Here is a 15043-nt window from a genome sequence, read left to right on the forward strand (position 1 = left end):
GGCCCTATTGCAAGATCTGTAATGGGCCCCCACTTACCAAGTACTATGTATTAAGCTATAATACTGGTGTCTTTTTAATATTGTAGAGAGGCCTTTGAGTTCTTCTCTGCTCTAGGGCCTGGTAGCGCCTGGCACCTCTGTACACCTTATAGCTACACCCCCTTACCTAGAATCTGCTGTATTTTTTTAGCACTGTGAGTGAATGTTTTTTCGGCAACCAAACTGACTGACTATATACTGTATTGTACATTGTTTCTGAATTTTGTTCCTGTGCTTTGCTGTATGGTGTTTCTGTGGAGCACTGTATTCTTTCCAACAGACAATGGGGCTGATTTATTATGCCTTGGATGACAGTTTTCTGAAAAGACACTTTTTTATGTTGCACCTGCATAGGTTTATGCCCAAAAATTGAGACTTTTTATTCCCACCTCTCCAGTTTTCATAAAAGCTGTCAATATGTGGCAGGGATCTAGGTGGACTGGGGACATCATGGCCCCTCATATTTACAGCAATATAACTCATGCTAAAAACTTTGTTTGAGTTACATACCAGTCCCTAACTGGTGTAGACTTCAATTATTCTACATGGGACATTCCCATGGTGCTGCAAAATATTAGGAGGCCAGAACCTTCTAATAACTCTAGCTCATCTTGCACAATGCACAAATGAAGTAAGACCAGTACACAAACTGTCCATCTTCAAAAATCGTCCCCAGTCTTTGCAACGTATAATGGGGAATGCTACGTTTTGTTTCCCTAGCGTAAAATGGAAAGTACAATATGGACCTATATGCATGAAGTATTATTAAGGGCTCATGTCATATTATAGATTTCTTGCTTGTATCTGTAACCCAGCGCCCATGGTTTACTATAGCTTTATACAGCACTTTAATTATTATAGTAACGAGCATAGTATGTTTTTTTTCTGATTTGAACAGAAACAAAAATTCATGCTATGATCAAATTCATATTTTTAGGGGTGAAAATAGCCTTACGGGGTAGCATATGAATTGCCTGATCTTCAGTACAGACCTATATGGGTTGTATCCTGCTCCACAGAGACCATGAATGTGGCAGCGCCTTGGGATTGGACCCACTTACAATGTATTACTACATGATAAACCAACCAAAATATTTCTGACTTGCTCAGTTTCCAGGGTTCTTAGACAACTGACCCATCTGAAGATTGGGAAGAATGGAAGTCAATCAATTACATTATAACTATAGCAATTGTTTCTTGTCTTGGTGGGTGACATTGTACATGCAGCGACTGTCTATATCTTTCATCGCATTATCACAAAGCTTAATCTATTCTCTGACAATTTCTGCATACATTATTACATCTGCTCTCACTTCCCAATTACATATATTACTCCAGTGACTCTGCATGTATAAACCTGTGCCTTTTCATATGGATGTGTCCTTTTGTATACACGTAGTGTGGTACGGATCATGTTTCACATAATGAACAATAGATTGTAATAATTTCTTCTGCAGTTATTTGGATCTTTTGCAGCAGATACTGGCACTAGAGCTAAGAGTTGGACAAAAAAATAAAAGTTATAATTATTGGTCATTACTGGTATAAGGAATTGAAAAATACCAGACATAAGACGAGTAGGTGACACAACTGGGAGTTGGCTTTGGCAGCCATTATAAAATATGTAATATTAAATATAGCGATTTTGTGCGATTTTGTTTCATAACCGCAGGTTGTATGAGCAATCTGTCCACATTAACTTTCCATGATATGTTGGTCCATCCCCTGCTGTGCTCCCAGTATAAATCTATACTGACGAGGATCGAAACTTTAACGTCAGTGTCAGATTTACAACATATTGTGTAGATGGATGATGAAAGATTTCTACAATGTAATACAGTGCCCAGTGCATACCCTGATCAATAGACCACACGTGGCCAGATTAAAGTGCAACTTTCATCATATTTTTCATCATGTTTTTCGAACCTAAATTATGTGATGGTTAAGGTTAGAAAGGGGATGGCGGTCTATTTTCTGATCCTAATACTCCAGTTTACACATGCAGTGTTAACCCCTTCCTGTCTGGATTATATAGTTCCCAGGAAGCACCATACTCTTAAAGCACAGTGAACAGGATTTGTGTCTGAGTGATCACCTGTAGGTGCCAGCTTTATTATATTACTGACTAGAGTCGAATAAAACTCTGATCCTGTTTGTGTAATTCTATGGTCACTCCAGCATCTGAATGGTTAGACAAAGCAAAGCCCACCTGTCAAAGAAGTTGCACATTGCTGATGTTTTTTTTTTTTATGGCAGCCAGAATCCTATCAATGACCTCCAGGCCTGTCTATGTATATGTTCCTCCAGGGGTGTAGCTATAGAGGGTGCAGCAATAGCCATTCTATTTGATACAAAGTAGGTAGGGTCCATTACAAAGTCTATATTGGGGCCCAGGAGTTTCAAGTATGCCAATGTAAGGAAGGCCTGGCCTCACATGGTGTAGTGTGGTGCAGTAAAACCAACTTGTAGTTTTGATGCTGTTTTTTGGTACAGTTTCTTAATCTTAGGGACCCTTCACACGGAGTAAACACTCGCTCACTCTGAACGTAAAACTCGTTCAGAGTGAGTGGCGTTAAAACAGATCCCATTGATTTCTATGGGTGCCGGCACACGCGCGTATCACATTGAAAGCAATAGATAAAAAAGCCTCCCATTGATTTTAATGGGGAGGGCGCGTATGCCGGCACCCATAGAAATCAATGGGATCTGTTTTAACGCCGCTCACTCTGAATGAGTTTTACGTTCAGAATGAGCGGAGCGTTTACTCCGTGTGAAGGCTCTCTTACAGGCAAAATATATTAAACAAATGTGTTTCACCTGTAAGATTAAGGAACTTAAGAAAACTTAAGAAAATTAAGAAACCTCACCAAAACTGTAGTAGTTTTAACTGCATCCAACTGCACTGTGAGAATTCACCCTAAAAGGCTGCCGTCAAGATTACAATGATGGACATAATACCCTGTAATACAGAAGTATTACGCTAAGACCTCATGTAGCATAATAAAAGCGCTGTGAGTAAAACCGCAGTGGCAACGCAACACATTTTTTCCCACAGCGCTTTTTATAGAAACTTCTGCGGACTTTCTTCTGTAGCCATTTTTGTAATAGTCATCACATATCCGTTGTTAAAACATATATAGATTTCAATGGGGCTATCCATGTCTGTTCTTTTGATGGTCATTTTTAATGGACTGTCAGAATATAAGCCTAGTTCTATTTTTGTCTGTTTTCACTGTTTTATCAATAGACTCACCTCTATGAGGCATCTGTGAAGACGGATGTAAAATGCATTTATCTGTAAGGGTTTTTTTTTATACAACGTTTGTGTGCATAAGATCTAAATCTGTTGTGGGTATGCCCCAAATTTTCTGTTGCAAAATTGTGAGCGAAAAACCCACTGCATGTTACAGTATTATAGTATACAGTATTATAGCAAATGAATGAGAATTTACTAAATCTCATCTGCATAGTGCAAACATTCTGCACCACAAACTGACTTGCGATACAAATTTTAAATTCTCAATATGTCAATACATGTATTGAGATTTCATCACAGATTTCATCCCTTCCATAGCAGAGTGGCGTCTGCAACATTTCCACAACAGAATAAAAAAAAGAAGCATATTGTGTGTGTTTTGTGCTGTGTATTTCTAGCAGATATATATTAACTCTCATATATATGGCTTTCATGCCTAAAAGTATTCTCTTAATCTATACCATTAATGTGGTATTCAGACAATCCTACCTCATATAAAGTTATACAGAATCTTTGCAATCAGTAGACCCACATTCAATAAACTTGAAAAATTTGCCCTTTTTGTCACTGCAGAATTATACAGCATTATATTTGAGTGATAGGAAGCAATGGTCCTTGAACGCTGTACCAGAAAAAAATAGAAGTTTTCTCACTATATAGATATTTTAAGAGATATGCACGTAATTGTTTAACGAAAAAACAGCAAAGGCACCTTTATAATTGCATTCTCGTGGATTAGTGAGTCAAGTTGCCAAGTACTGGTAAGGCCTCATGCGCATAACTTCATTGAAAATGCCCACATTTTATTAGGGTTATGCATAGTACATGGAAAACTCCACTTTGTATGGTACTTGGTACTGAACGGCCAAAATGAACATTTTTAATTTGGCTACTGATCTTTAATATGTAGTATATGACTGGGTCTAATGCTGCATTTGTATGACTACGTAAATCAGGGTGTGTTCCGTGTACATTTATGATTTTTTTGCACATCAGCAGAAAGAAAATCCTACAGCAAGTGGGAACCCATTTTTATTACCAATGTACCGTTGTCTTCAAGCTGGTTGTCTCCATTTGGTCTGCCACTTCCAATCACGATTCTGTATTATCGGACACTTTTTTGGTGACTTTACAATGTAAACTATCACTATGTAATGTATATTTTTTTAGTGAAAGGAACAAATGTGAGGCAGGGAGTGTGAGGATCAGGCTTCTTATTTTGAAGTTATATTTTATTATAATTTTTAAATGAAAGTTTTTACAAAAAAATACAAAATAAAAAAAAATCTTCATGTCATAGTGGTGAATGTATGCACCTGACTGAGATTTCTCAGCGTCCAGTTGAAGTGTATCCTTTTTAAAATCCTAAAATAACAACTAAATTTTTTTGGAACTTGTTCATATATTATTATATTATGTGATATCAATTTTAACTTAAAAAAAAAAAGCTATATATAAGTCTGTAAGTTGGAAGATGGAAATCTCAGATCATACGAGCAATAGACTGGTCTGTTCTTAACACGATAAATGGAAAAACATAAATCCAAAAAGGTGAACCCTCCTAAATAACAAGTTTACAATTTTTTTCTTACTTTTGTGGAAATTCATGAATGTTTTGCCTCAGTGGCCAGGTTTTGTTGCCAATAAAAAGTGTAAAAAAACCTGTTTTTTTTCTAATATCTTCTTGTTTCCCTTAAATTTTTGTATTCCCATGAAAGGCTTTTCATACAATATTTATCTTGCTTTTATAGACACTTTTGTAATTTTTGGATATTTCTTCATGTATTAAAGCACATAATGTAATATATGCATATGCTTAAATTTTTGGGATTTCGTTAGGCTCGAGCACATGATTTATACCCATTTTTTCTTTTTCATATAATGTGTTTTTTTAATAATTAACATCACATATCACCTTTACTTTGTTCTCCATTGATACTCTTTTAACCTCTTTTTCACCGTGATCTCCCCTTCTTTAGGTATCAATCCGCTTTGCACTTAGAACCATAGAATGTGATTATAATACCCTCATTACCGGAGAAAATCGCAGACATAATTGTGGACGTGAGTCAAGATTATATAGCAAAGGAAAAAAAAGACAATTTTTTTTTAATGCTGTTGTAGAAAAAAAGGTTATATGAAGAAGAATCATATAATGATATTTCATTGTCAACAACAGAAAAAAGGACACAGAGTGCATTACAGTGTCTGTGCTGTTTACATGCCAATATTGTATACACATTTTCCTTGTATGGTGTCAGCTGTCAGTTATTTCTGCAAATTAACTGCCAAAAATGGAGAAGAACAGAATCACTTAGTGAGTTGGTAACCACGGGTTACCTTTCATATGCTTTAAGATAAAGCGGCAGAATGGGATCTTGGGAAGATAATTAGACAAAACAAAACAGAAAAAAAACTTACAAAAATGAAATAAAAAGGCATTCTACAATCCGGGCTTACAACCCAGGGTGCTTATAAATAAGTAAAAGAGGTTATATTACAGAATGCCTCTTCATGTTGTAAGCAAAGTTTTCTAGTACAAACAGTTTTTATTTTATTTTTTTTCCATTTTAAAGCATTAGCAATTCTCAGGAAATACAGTACACTTTTTTTTGTTTTTTAAATTATCCAAATACTTTTTTTTTTTAACCCTTTGAGCACTGAGAATGATTTAGAATATATTTGTTTCACATTAATAAATATTTAGAAAAAAAATTTGTGCAAAAAAAAAAAACAAAAAAAAACAAAAAACAAATAGCAGTGCCGGTTACGTATTCCTGTGGTTGGTGAATTCAATTATTGGCAACAAATGATATTACATTAGTAATAAATACGTATAATTTAAACATGAACTTTTAACAATATAGATGTATAGTAAAACAATCATAATTTTTTGTTTTAGAATAATAGTTTTTTGAATATTTTATAAAGACTATTTGTTGTATGCTTTGAATAATTTACACCATTTGGGTGAAAAATGTAAGAAAGCAAACCTCTTTCAGTGCCAGAAACAGCAATTATTTTCTGCTGGCATTTGAACGGTTAATTAAAAAGTAATTTACACTATACATAGGCACAGCTTATGTTTAAGGGCGTACTGCATTTGCTACTTAAAAACACTAGTCAGAATTGCAGGGTGTTGCGGGGTGTTCCGGGGTAGGGATTTGGGCAAGTTTGGGGCTTTTGCTGATAACATCGATCACAATCTCCAAAATGCACTGTACACTATATACAGGTTTTTTTAAAACCCTTTCCAAGCATAAGGGGTCAGTTGCGCATTGCACCGCGATGCGTTCGAGATCCCAAGGAATATTCATTTGAGAATGATAAGAAAAATAGACTGCAGTTGTCGAATTGAATCATGAAGTGGATCTGAGCCAGTAGTTTTTATTTAGAAAAGAAATAAATAATAATAAAAAAGAAGGCCTCCTTCCCCAAATAACATAAAATAGTGCTCCAAAGTACTCAGAGGGCTAATGGTCATATGCTGAAAAATACTAGCACACAGGTCAAATGAAAAATAGTGTACCAGATTTAGATATAAATGCTTAATGAAACTGTCCTGTTTATTCATGCAGTCCGGCGCACAGCTATCCCAATTTATACAAGTCCCAAACACTTACCATGGCATTATAACCTTCATGTGTTACCTGTAACAACAGCCGATTATGCACCTCTATTAAACACTGTACAGTTTTACAAAAACAGTTCATACCCCCAGAGAGAGAGAGAGAAAGAAAGAGATAGACACTCTCTGGAGACAAAATAGGAACGTGTGCCAAGTATTGTAGCTTTAAGGCTTTTTCCTGACAGTTTTCCTCAAAGCAAATAAAGTCATTTCAACATACAATAAAAAGAAAAAAAAAAAAAAAGCAAATACTACTGTTTTTCTAGTTCTGACACATACAGAAGGTGATCTTCTGGAGACTTCCCATGTGTTTTACTCAAATGAAGTTTCACCGCGTGCTTGCTTGCAAATGTCCGATTGCAAAGCTTACACTGATAGGAAGTTCCAGTGTCGTCTTCTGGGGATGATGGCACCATCTTGTCAGATGGGGATTTTGTTTGTGCTATCTGATTGTGTATCTGTTCACTAGAAAGTTTAGACAAGTCCCTTATTCTAAAACCTAGATGTGATTCGAGGTGACTGATATACGTTGAGGGTGTCCTGATTTGCGAGGCGCAGTCATTACAAAAGAACACTGGATGCCCAGTGTCCAAGTTCTTGAGGAACTTTGTCCCACCTGTCCTTCGTAGCTGGTATTTCACATTAGCTAGCCAGTGACTAATTGTAGTCATTGAGAGTCCTGTAAACCTGGAAATGTGCATTCTTTCTTGAGGGCTCAAGTCTGACATGACATATTTTCCTTCAGACGTTTGTCGCAAACTAGCTGCAAACTGGGCTTGTAGGATAAGCAAATGTTGAGGGTTCCAGTTGGACTGACGCCCTTTCCTCTTTTGAGCTGGTGTGTTTTCTTCTGGTTCCTCTATTGTGGTACCGTCAATGTCAGATTTTTCAGATATACTGGTAGGTGTAGAAGATTTTGATGTGTGGCTTTCTGTCAGGTTCTTCAGCATATCAGATATATCTGACAAGGCATTCTCGCGCAGCGGTGAGTTTGACATGAATGACACGACTGCAGATGTCTTTGCTGTTGTCACTGTAGATGAAGAAGATGCAGAAGATGTCGATGTGGGTGACAAAAGCGTTGAAGCCAAAGAGCAGTTTTTGTCACTCTTTCCTTTCGTCAAATCTATGGGCTGGTCATTGTTGACATGATAAAAATAACGGTCTGTTAAGTGGTCTGTTTTTTTGGCTTGGATAGGTGGGGTCGCAACTGCAGCTTTTTCAGCCAAGCTGTTACTCATTTTAAATAACATGCTCATGGGATCCAGAGCTGGGAGAGAGGGCTTAGCTGCCTTGCCAAGGTGAATGTTCATAACAGACTGCAATGCACTTAATGGATTAACAAATGGTTGTTCTGGAGGGTGATCTGTTATTATAGCAGTGCTGCTACTTAAGCTGCCTATTATTGACTTGACATGGTCCTTGCCATTTTCTACTGGCTCTAGAGTCGAGCTTTCCTTGCAGTTGTCTTTTTGTGAAACTGGACTGTTTTGCTGGCTTTTAAAAACAACTTCATTCAGAACATCTGTTTTCAGAGGTTCACTAATCTCACTGCCACTTGGAGACGGTGTTGCCCTTTTGACTGGTGAAAAATTTCCCTCTGGCTCCTTCATTTTCTCTTCCACTTTAGCTACTTTTTCTGTTACTTTCTTGACTAATTCTTCCATGGCGTGGAAGTTGGCTTTTGGCACAGGGGAGGTCTGACTGCTTGGCGGTGACACCAGTGGCTGATTTTTGGTAGGTGACATGACATCACTGTTACCATACATTGGTTTTAATGGAGTACTTTTCCCTGAGGAGCCTAGTGATAACTTCATCATATTGGGGAGCTGGTAGGCAGCATGAATGCTTGGATAGCCGCCCCAACTTGGAGTGCCATTCTGAGCTTTATTAATGGCAGATGTTACAGTATTTTCTAAGGACTTGAGGATATCTAACCCACCTTTGGGGCTTTCTTCTAAATCATTTTCAGTTAGGTAATGGTATTTGGAAGAGACGTCAAACTTTTCTTCATCTTCACTTGACTTCTCCTTGTCTTTAATTTTATCATCTGGGATTACTTTATCTTTGTCAATCTCTTTTTTGATTTCAACAGCAAGTTTCGGTGAAAGAGAAGAATTATTATTAGCGGGAGGTGTAAATGTGGTGGCAGCTAATGGTACAGACTGTACTTTTTCATCAAGTAAAGAGGTTGGTGTAGCAGGGGCTTCCATGACAGGTTTTCCTTTCTTAAGTGCTGAATTGGTAACTTTTATAAAATGTCCTGTAACCATCATGTGGGCAGTGAGTTCTTGTAATGTGTCATGTGAGCTGCCACATTCCATACACTTAAGTATCTGAGATTTCCTAGCTTCAAAATGCCAAGCATAACTAGCCCCATTCTGGTGCCCATACCGGTTATTTGGTGTAATATATGGGTTTGAATTCTTTTGCAAAGCTTCATTTGCATCTGATATAGTTGGTTTTGGTGTCCCTCCTGTCGAATCAGGAGAACTTGGAAGATCAAGTTCAAGAGAGAGCTTTTTCCTAGAAGCAGGGACAATTTTTGCTGCTACAGGGGTAACAGGTTCTTTAAGAGGCACTTTTTGGTAGTGTTTTGTTTTAATCATGTGAACACTTAGGTCCTGAAGAGATTCAAATGAATGACCACAGTACATGCATTTTAACACTTTCTGGGCATCTTCTTTTCCTTCCATTTCAAGTAATGAACGTTTACGTGGCTTTGACCAGCGTTTTGGGTTATTGTTATCGGTTTCGTGGTTATCATCTCTGTAATGTCCTGTTTCATTCATGTGAACGGTCAGTTCTACAAGTGTATCATAGGCTGCACTACAGTCTTTGCAACGGAACTTACTGGCACCTGTGAAAATGGAACCATAAAGTTTGCTGCTTTGTCTGTACAACTGAACAGTGCTGAAAAGGCTTGGCTCAGGTAGGACTCGGCTCTGAGATACTTGCTGTAACGTTTTAGCCATGGCTGTCTGGTGCCAGTCAAAACTTCCACAACTGCTACTGCTGCTACTGCTGCTGCTACTACTGGCATTGTTCTTTTCTGAAGTTGACTGGTGAAGATTTAAGCTGAGGTTGGACCAGTAAGAATTTGAAAGGAAATTATTGTAGACAGCTTTCATCTGCTCTAAGCTGTCTGACACATTGGAGTCCTCCAAAGGAGCCAACATCTCTTTGCTCTCCTCTTCGTTTTTGATGGAGCTACTTTCAAAGTCAGCCATGCGGTCACTGGTCTCACTGACATGAGATTCGCTGTCCATCTCATGACTGGAGAATTCTCCAGCAGGAGAATGTTGGTAGCTCGGAGAGTTGTTTGTGAATTCTTTTTCAGGGCAGACATATTTTGCAGATGGCTCGCCTTCACCGCCAGCGTCCTCAGCGTCAGCATCATCTTCAACAAGGGCGGCCGCCTTCAACTCATCTGAGACATATGCTGCAGAAATGTTAGAAAAAACAGATATTAGAGAAGGCCGTGACCTCATAAAATATCAATAACTTCCTAGCCAATTTACATAAAAAAATAAAGCGAGTGCATTTACGTCTAATAATAAATAGTTAAACTGTGGTGTTTCTTCTCAGAGAAAAATAGCTAAAGGAAAAAAAATCTCTTCAAACATAATTTGCCACCTTATTCTTCTCAAGGGGCAACAGCTTGAAATTAAAACTAAATTTGAAATTAATGAAGCACATTCTAGAGGTGGCATTCATTTCTAAAGTAATAAATTACTTGTATCAACCTTAGAGACAGCAGTTCCTGTCTGTCAATTAATATGTCTTATGCTTTTTCTACCCCTAATGCATTTCTTGACAGACAGTTTCACAATTTAAATTAAGCACACATTTTTTTACCCACAACGTTTCTGATCCTCAACCTTTAATAAACATAAAGTAGAGAACTATCAATATGATTCCGACAATGAAAGAAATTTACATCAATTACAATAAATTAAAAAATGATTTAGATTTTGTATGTGTCTTCCGTGTATAAAGAAAATGGCTTAAAAGCTTATAATCACTTTTAAGTAATGTAGGTGCAGATCCTGTACCACTAATTCATTTCCATTAACCCCTTGCTATCCAAATAGCCTGTCTTGCTGTGAATTGTGGGTGATTTTTTTTTATTATCCTTTGCTGTAATTAGTCTAATCATGAATATATTTCCCCACGATCACCGAGGATAGTTTGACAAGTATTTCAAGATCTGACTGTTCCCATTTAGCCCACAAACCAGAAAATAATGAGAAACGTAACTGAAAACACCTAAACTTTATTTTCTTATTTCCCCTTGGGGTAGAGTTTCTAGTTAATGTGGATTTTTATGTTAAATATTAGATTTTGAAACAAAGTTGTTATAATCCAGTCTTCTGGCTCTATACCCCCCTCCTTCCTCTATTCCCAACCTTCAGTGACATTTGATGGCATATGCCCGGTATGAGAACCACAGTGTTGTTCTATATGGCCTTTTGGCTGCCAGGTCTAAAACCTTTCATTTGTGTCACTTAGGCCTACATGTCACAGCGGGAAGTCAAGTTCATGTACTACAGAGGATATATTGTAATTTCATAGTAATGCAGTCGACATGAGGTCGGAGGAACCACACACATACACACACACACATATATATATGTCTCTATTCTATGAGAATGTAGCAGTAACAATGATAAAAGTATAAAGTTGTATTCTGTATACAGTTAATATCTGAATTACGTCACTATTTGTAATAAGGATAGCAGCACAGTTTGTCTCTGGCCCACTGTATTCATTGAACACTGGTCATTAGGTATGTAATAAGACATCAGTAATGCATTGTTAACAGCACTAGGTTCCTTAAAGACGCAAAATAACTGGTAGGATCTTTGCTGCCTTCTGAGGCTACAAATGGGTTAAATCATCAACCAACAAATGTTAAATTCCTGGGGAGTGGGAGCGATGGGAAGAGATAGATCAGACATGTAACCTCTCCGCGGGGATGGTCTAGTACTTCCTGGGTGATTTTCCTTTGTGATTAAAGATGAGACCTGTCTTCCTCTGTGTGTCATGACACCTTCACTATGGCCTATTACAGCACAAATTGATTCCCACCCACAAGAATCCGTCTCTTCTTGTTACAAAGGCTACTGACACCTTCATGCATTTTTTCCCTTTTGTACAATAATCTGTATGTAGTGTCAAATGGAATATATGGGGTTGAATAACGACAAATTGCTGGATATGCTTACATTTTATATATTATTTTATTTGTCTTTGTAGAGGGTGAGGATACCAGTTATAAAGGTCAGGTATGTAGTACAACTATGAACAATGATATAAACTACTCAAGTGATGCCATCTTTCTGTCTATGATCATCCTGAAGCTAACCATCAGCTCTTCGATTGCCAGGGTCAGGGTCAGATTACCATCAATACTAAAAACTAAACTGGCCAGTCAGGGAACGTGCCAAACAGTGAATTCGGCAGATGATCAGCCAAAATCTGCCGATCGTGTCTGACACCAATAGTCAAAAATATCTAACACAGTTGTTCTTCATTTTGCAGACTGAAGTCTCCTGTGAAGAATTAATGGTGTGTCTTTTAATCCAATCATAGGCCGACCAATTTACCCTACAAAAAATGAATGTGTATGGCCAGCCTCAGACTACAAGTGTGACCTAATGCGTTATAGTCAATATGGTTGTTAGTTGTGCATAAGTAAAAACACACATCTATTAGAAAATGTTTAATTTAGACTTTAAAAAAATCTATAGACCCGTAGAGTAGCAATGTTCTGATGTAGATACCTCTTACATAGAAGAAGTTAGATGTGTGTAGCAAAGTTCCCTTTATCCAAACTCGGAAGCTTCTCAGGAAGGAGACAGTTGTCAGGAGATTTTTCCTTACAGGACCCTCACCGTGACTTGTGTTAATGAAGTTAATTGAATTTACGATCAATAATGGTTAATTATTGCAATTTGACATTCAAAGATAAATGGCTGCAGGACAGAGAAATGTCTTGGTATGTGGGTCCTCAAACACATTAGACTGTGAGAGGGATCACACGGCCGTCCATTGATCCAGGTACAAGACGATCGACCTGATAGCTCTGATGAATGCACACGTTCCTCAGCTACAAGTACATGTTCTACTAAACTGGTCTAACCCTTGTCACCAGCCAGATCTATATCAGCTATACCCTACAAATCTATGGAGATAGATTAGAGAACTGATGCAGAAAAAAGAGATGCTTCAATAAAGGTGAACTTTTATTATACAGGGTATTAATGTAACACTGCGCAATGAGACATCATGAATCAATCTGGATTAAGCAAAATCTGTCACAGCCAGCAACTACATTAAAAAATAAAGTACTCCCTTCTGAGCTTGTTCCCAGCATAGGGTATGGACATATGGGACTCAGGACCTTAACTTGTGCAACAGGCAAAATAAATAAAAACACTGAGGCCAGGGGCCACATGGGATGGAAACACTGCGATTTGCTTTCTGTTTAAAGTGCTGCGGGAACAACCACGATGCGTTCCAGTCGCGTTTTTTCCCGCAGCGCTTTATTGCTACGCAACGTTCCGTGGAGCCTAAGCCTTAGGTCAATTTTGTAAGGTGTTGACTATTTGCTTTTACTGTTCACTTGAATGAGTTTCTGGATAACAAATGTCATATAAGAATACTATAAGGCTGAGGTGCCATGTTGCAGTAAAACTGCTTTTTTTTTGTAGATTTGTTTTTTGCTGATGTTGCTGTTTTTTTCCAGGTGTGAATTGAACAGAAGGGAGAAGTATAAGTATTCACTTTGTATTTCTTATAGCGACTCCTGGGCTCAAAAAAAAAAAGCTGAAAAATCTGCAACAAAAAAGGCTGCTTTTCTGCAAGAAGGGGCTTTAGCCTAAGACAGGTCTCTGTATGCTGGCCACTTTATTACTAGCGTGTACTGTATATAGTAATAGAACTTCTCCAGGACCTGGGGAACCAGACTGAAATGACTCAAGCATTGCTCAGAATGTTTTACTTATTCATCTTTCTATTTCACCATCTGTAATCATTGTTAATAGTCAGCTGGGCATTCAGATCTCTGGGGATTGTGCGATGAGTACAATGTTATAAATAAGAAGTTTGGGGGCTTATGTCTTGGGATCACTTCTGAGTGATATACACTCATCTGGAAAATCACTTGGAACTGCTTTACAAATTTGATCTAAGATGAGTTCCTTCATTGCAGTTATTACATAGAAATAAGTGAGCGTGTCATGACTAATAGAGTCCCTGTTCTAAAAGACAAGAATTAGGAGTCCTATAACGGTATAACAAAGCTCAATTGTAAATATGGCCGCTCCCAGCAACTTTATTTCATTGTATCCTCTTGAGTTCCACAATTCTGCAGCAAGACAGAGCAAACTAGGTTTATGCAAGGTCTTTCGGCTGAACTAAAGCCACAGGATTTTATTAGTGTCATTCTAAATTTCCTCAGCTGTCATTACTTTATAAAGTAGATTTTTGCCCAGAAAAACAACGAGCAGCCATATTTATACATAACATGATGGATAATTAAAAAGGGTGCTAAGTGTCATTTTTATGGTGGTGTTTTCAGACCATGATTCACTGCTTTTTTTTGGCTGGTCCCAAGTCCCAACCTAACTAAAAGAGAAGTATACCTGACAAGTCAATAACAGATGGGGAGCGTCAAATTTAGCAACAAATTGTGAGATTGCAGTGACCTTGTGTTGTTGCCTTTTCTGGTAGGGTCACATGGATATGAGTTGTTAAATAAATTAGCATAGGCATTGCTGGTAACGTTACAGAATTCTGGACCCTGTAGTTCTATAACTAGAACATGAACACAACTAATCTGCTGTCATACACTTTACTAGCCATTGGGGTGCAATTTAAAGGGACCAGTAACATGGAAAATGAAATTCAATCTGTAGACAACAGGTTATGGAGCTCACCAGATTGATATATAGGTTTATGGGAAAAGTTTCAGTATAACTTATGGTTTACCCATCAATATCTCAGTTTTTTTCTATGCTAAAAAGTTAAGTGGGCGGTGCTATCAGTGACTAACACCTATCTCTTCATGCACACAGGCTGTCAATCACTGATAGCTCCACCTCCTGATAGGTCCA

General features: G+C 37.7%; 1 protein-coding gene across 1 annotated transcript in view; it reads right to left on the bottom strand.

Annotated features, from left to right (window-relative positions):
- Positions 1–5367: 5367 nt before the first annotated feature.
- TSHZ3 (teashirt zinc finger homeobox 3) overlaps positions 5368–15043 on the bottom strand; it is a 71938-nt gene continuing 62262 nt past the window's right edge. Inside the window, exon 3 of the mRNA XM_075282071.1 lies at positions 5368–10365. Within this exon, the coding sequence (XP_075138172.1) occupies positions 7175–10365 (3191 nt within the window). The 3' untranslated portion in view covers positions 5368–7174. The remainder of the gene's footprint in view (positions 10366–15043) is intronic.

The sequence above is a fragment of the Leptodactylus fuscus genome, chromosome 7 (genome assembly GCF_031893055.1).
Source record: "Leptodactylus fuscus isolate aLepFus1 chromosome 7, aLepFus1.hap2, whole genome shotgun sequence".
Taxonomy (NCBI): domain Eukaryota; kingdom Metazoa; phylum Chordata; class Amphibia; order Anura; family Leptodactylidae; genus Leptodactylus; species Leptodactylus fuscus.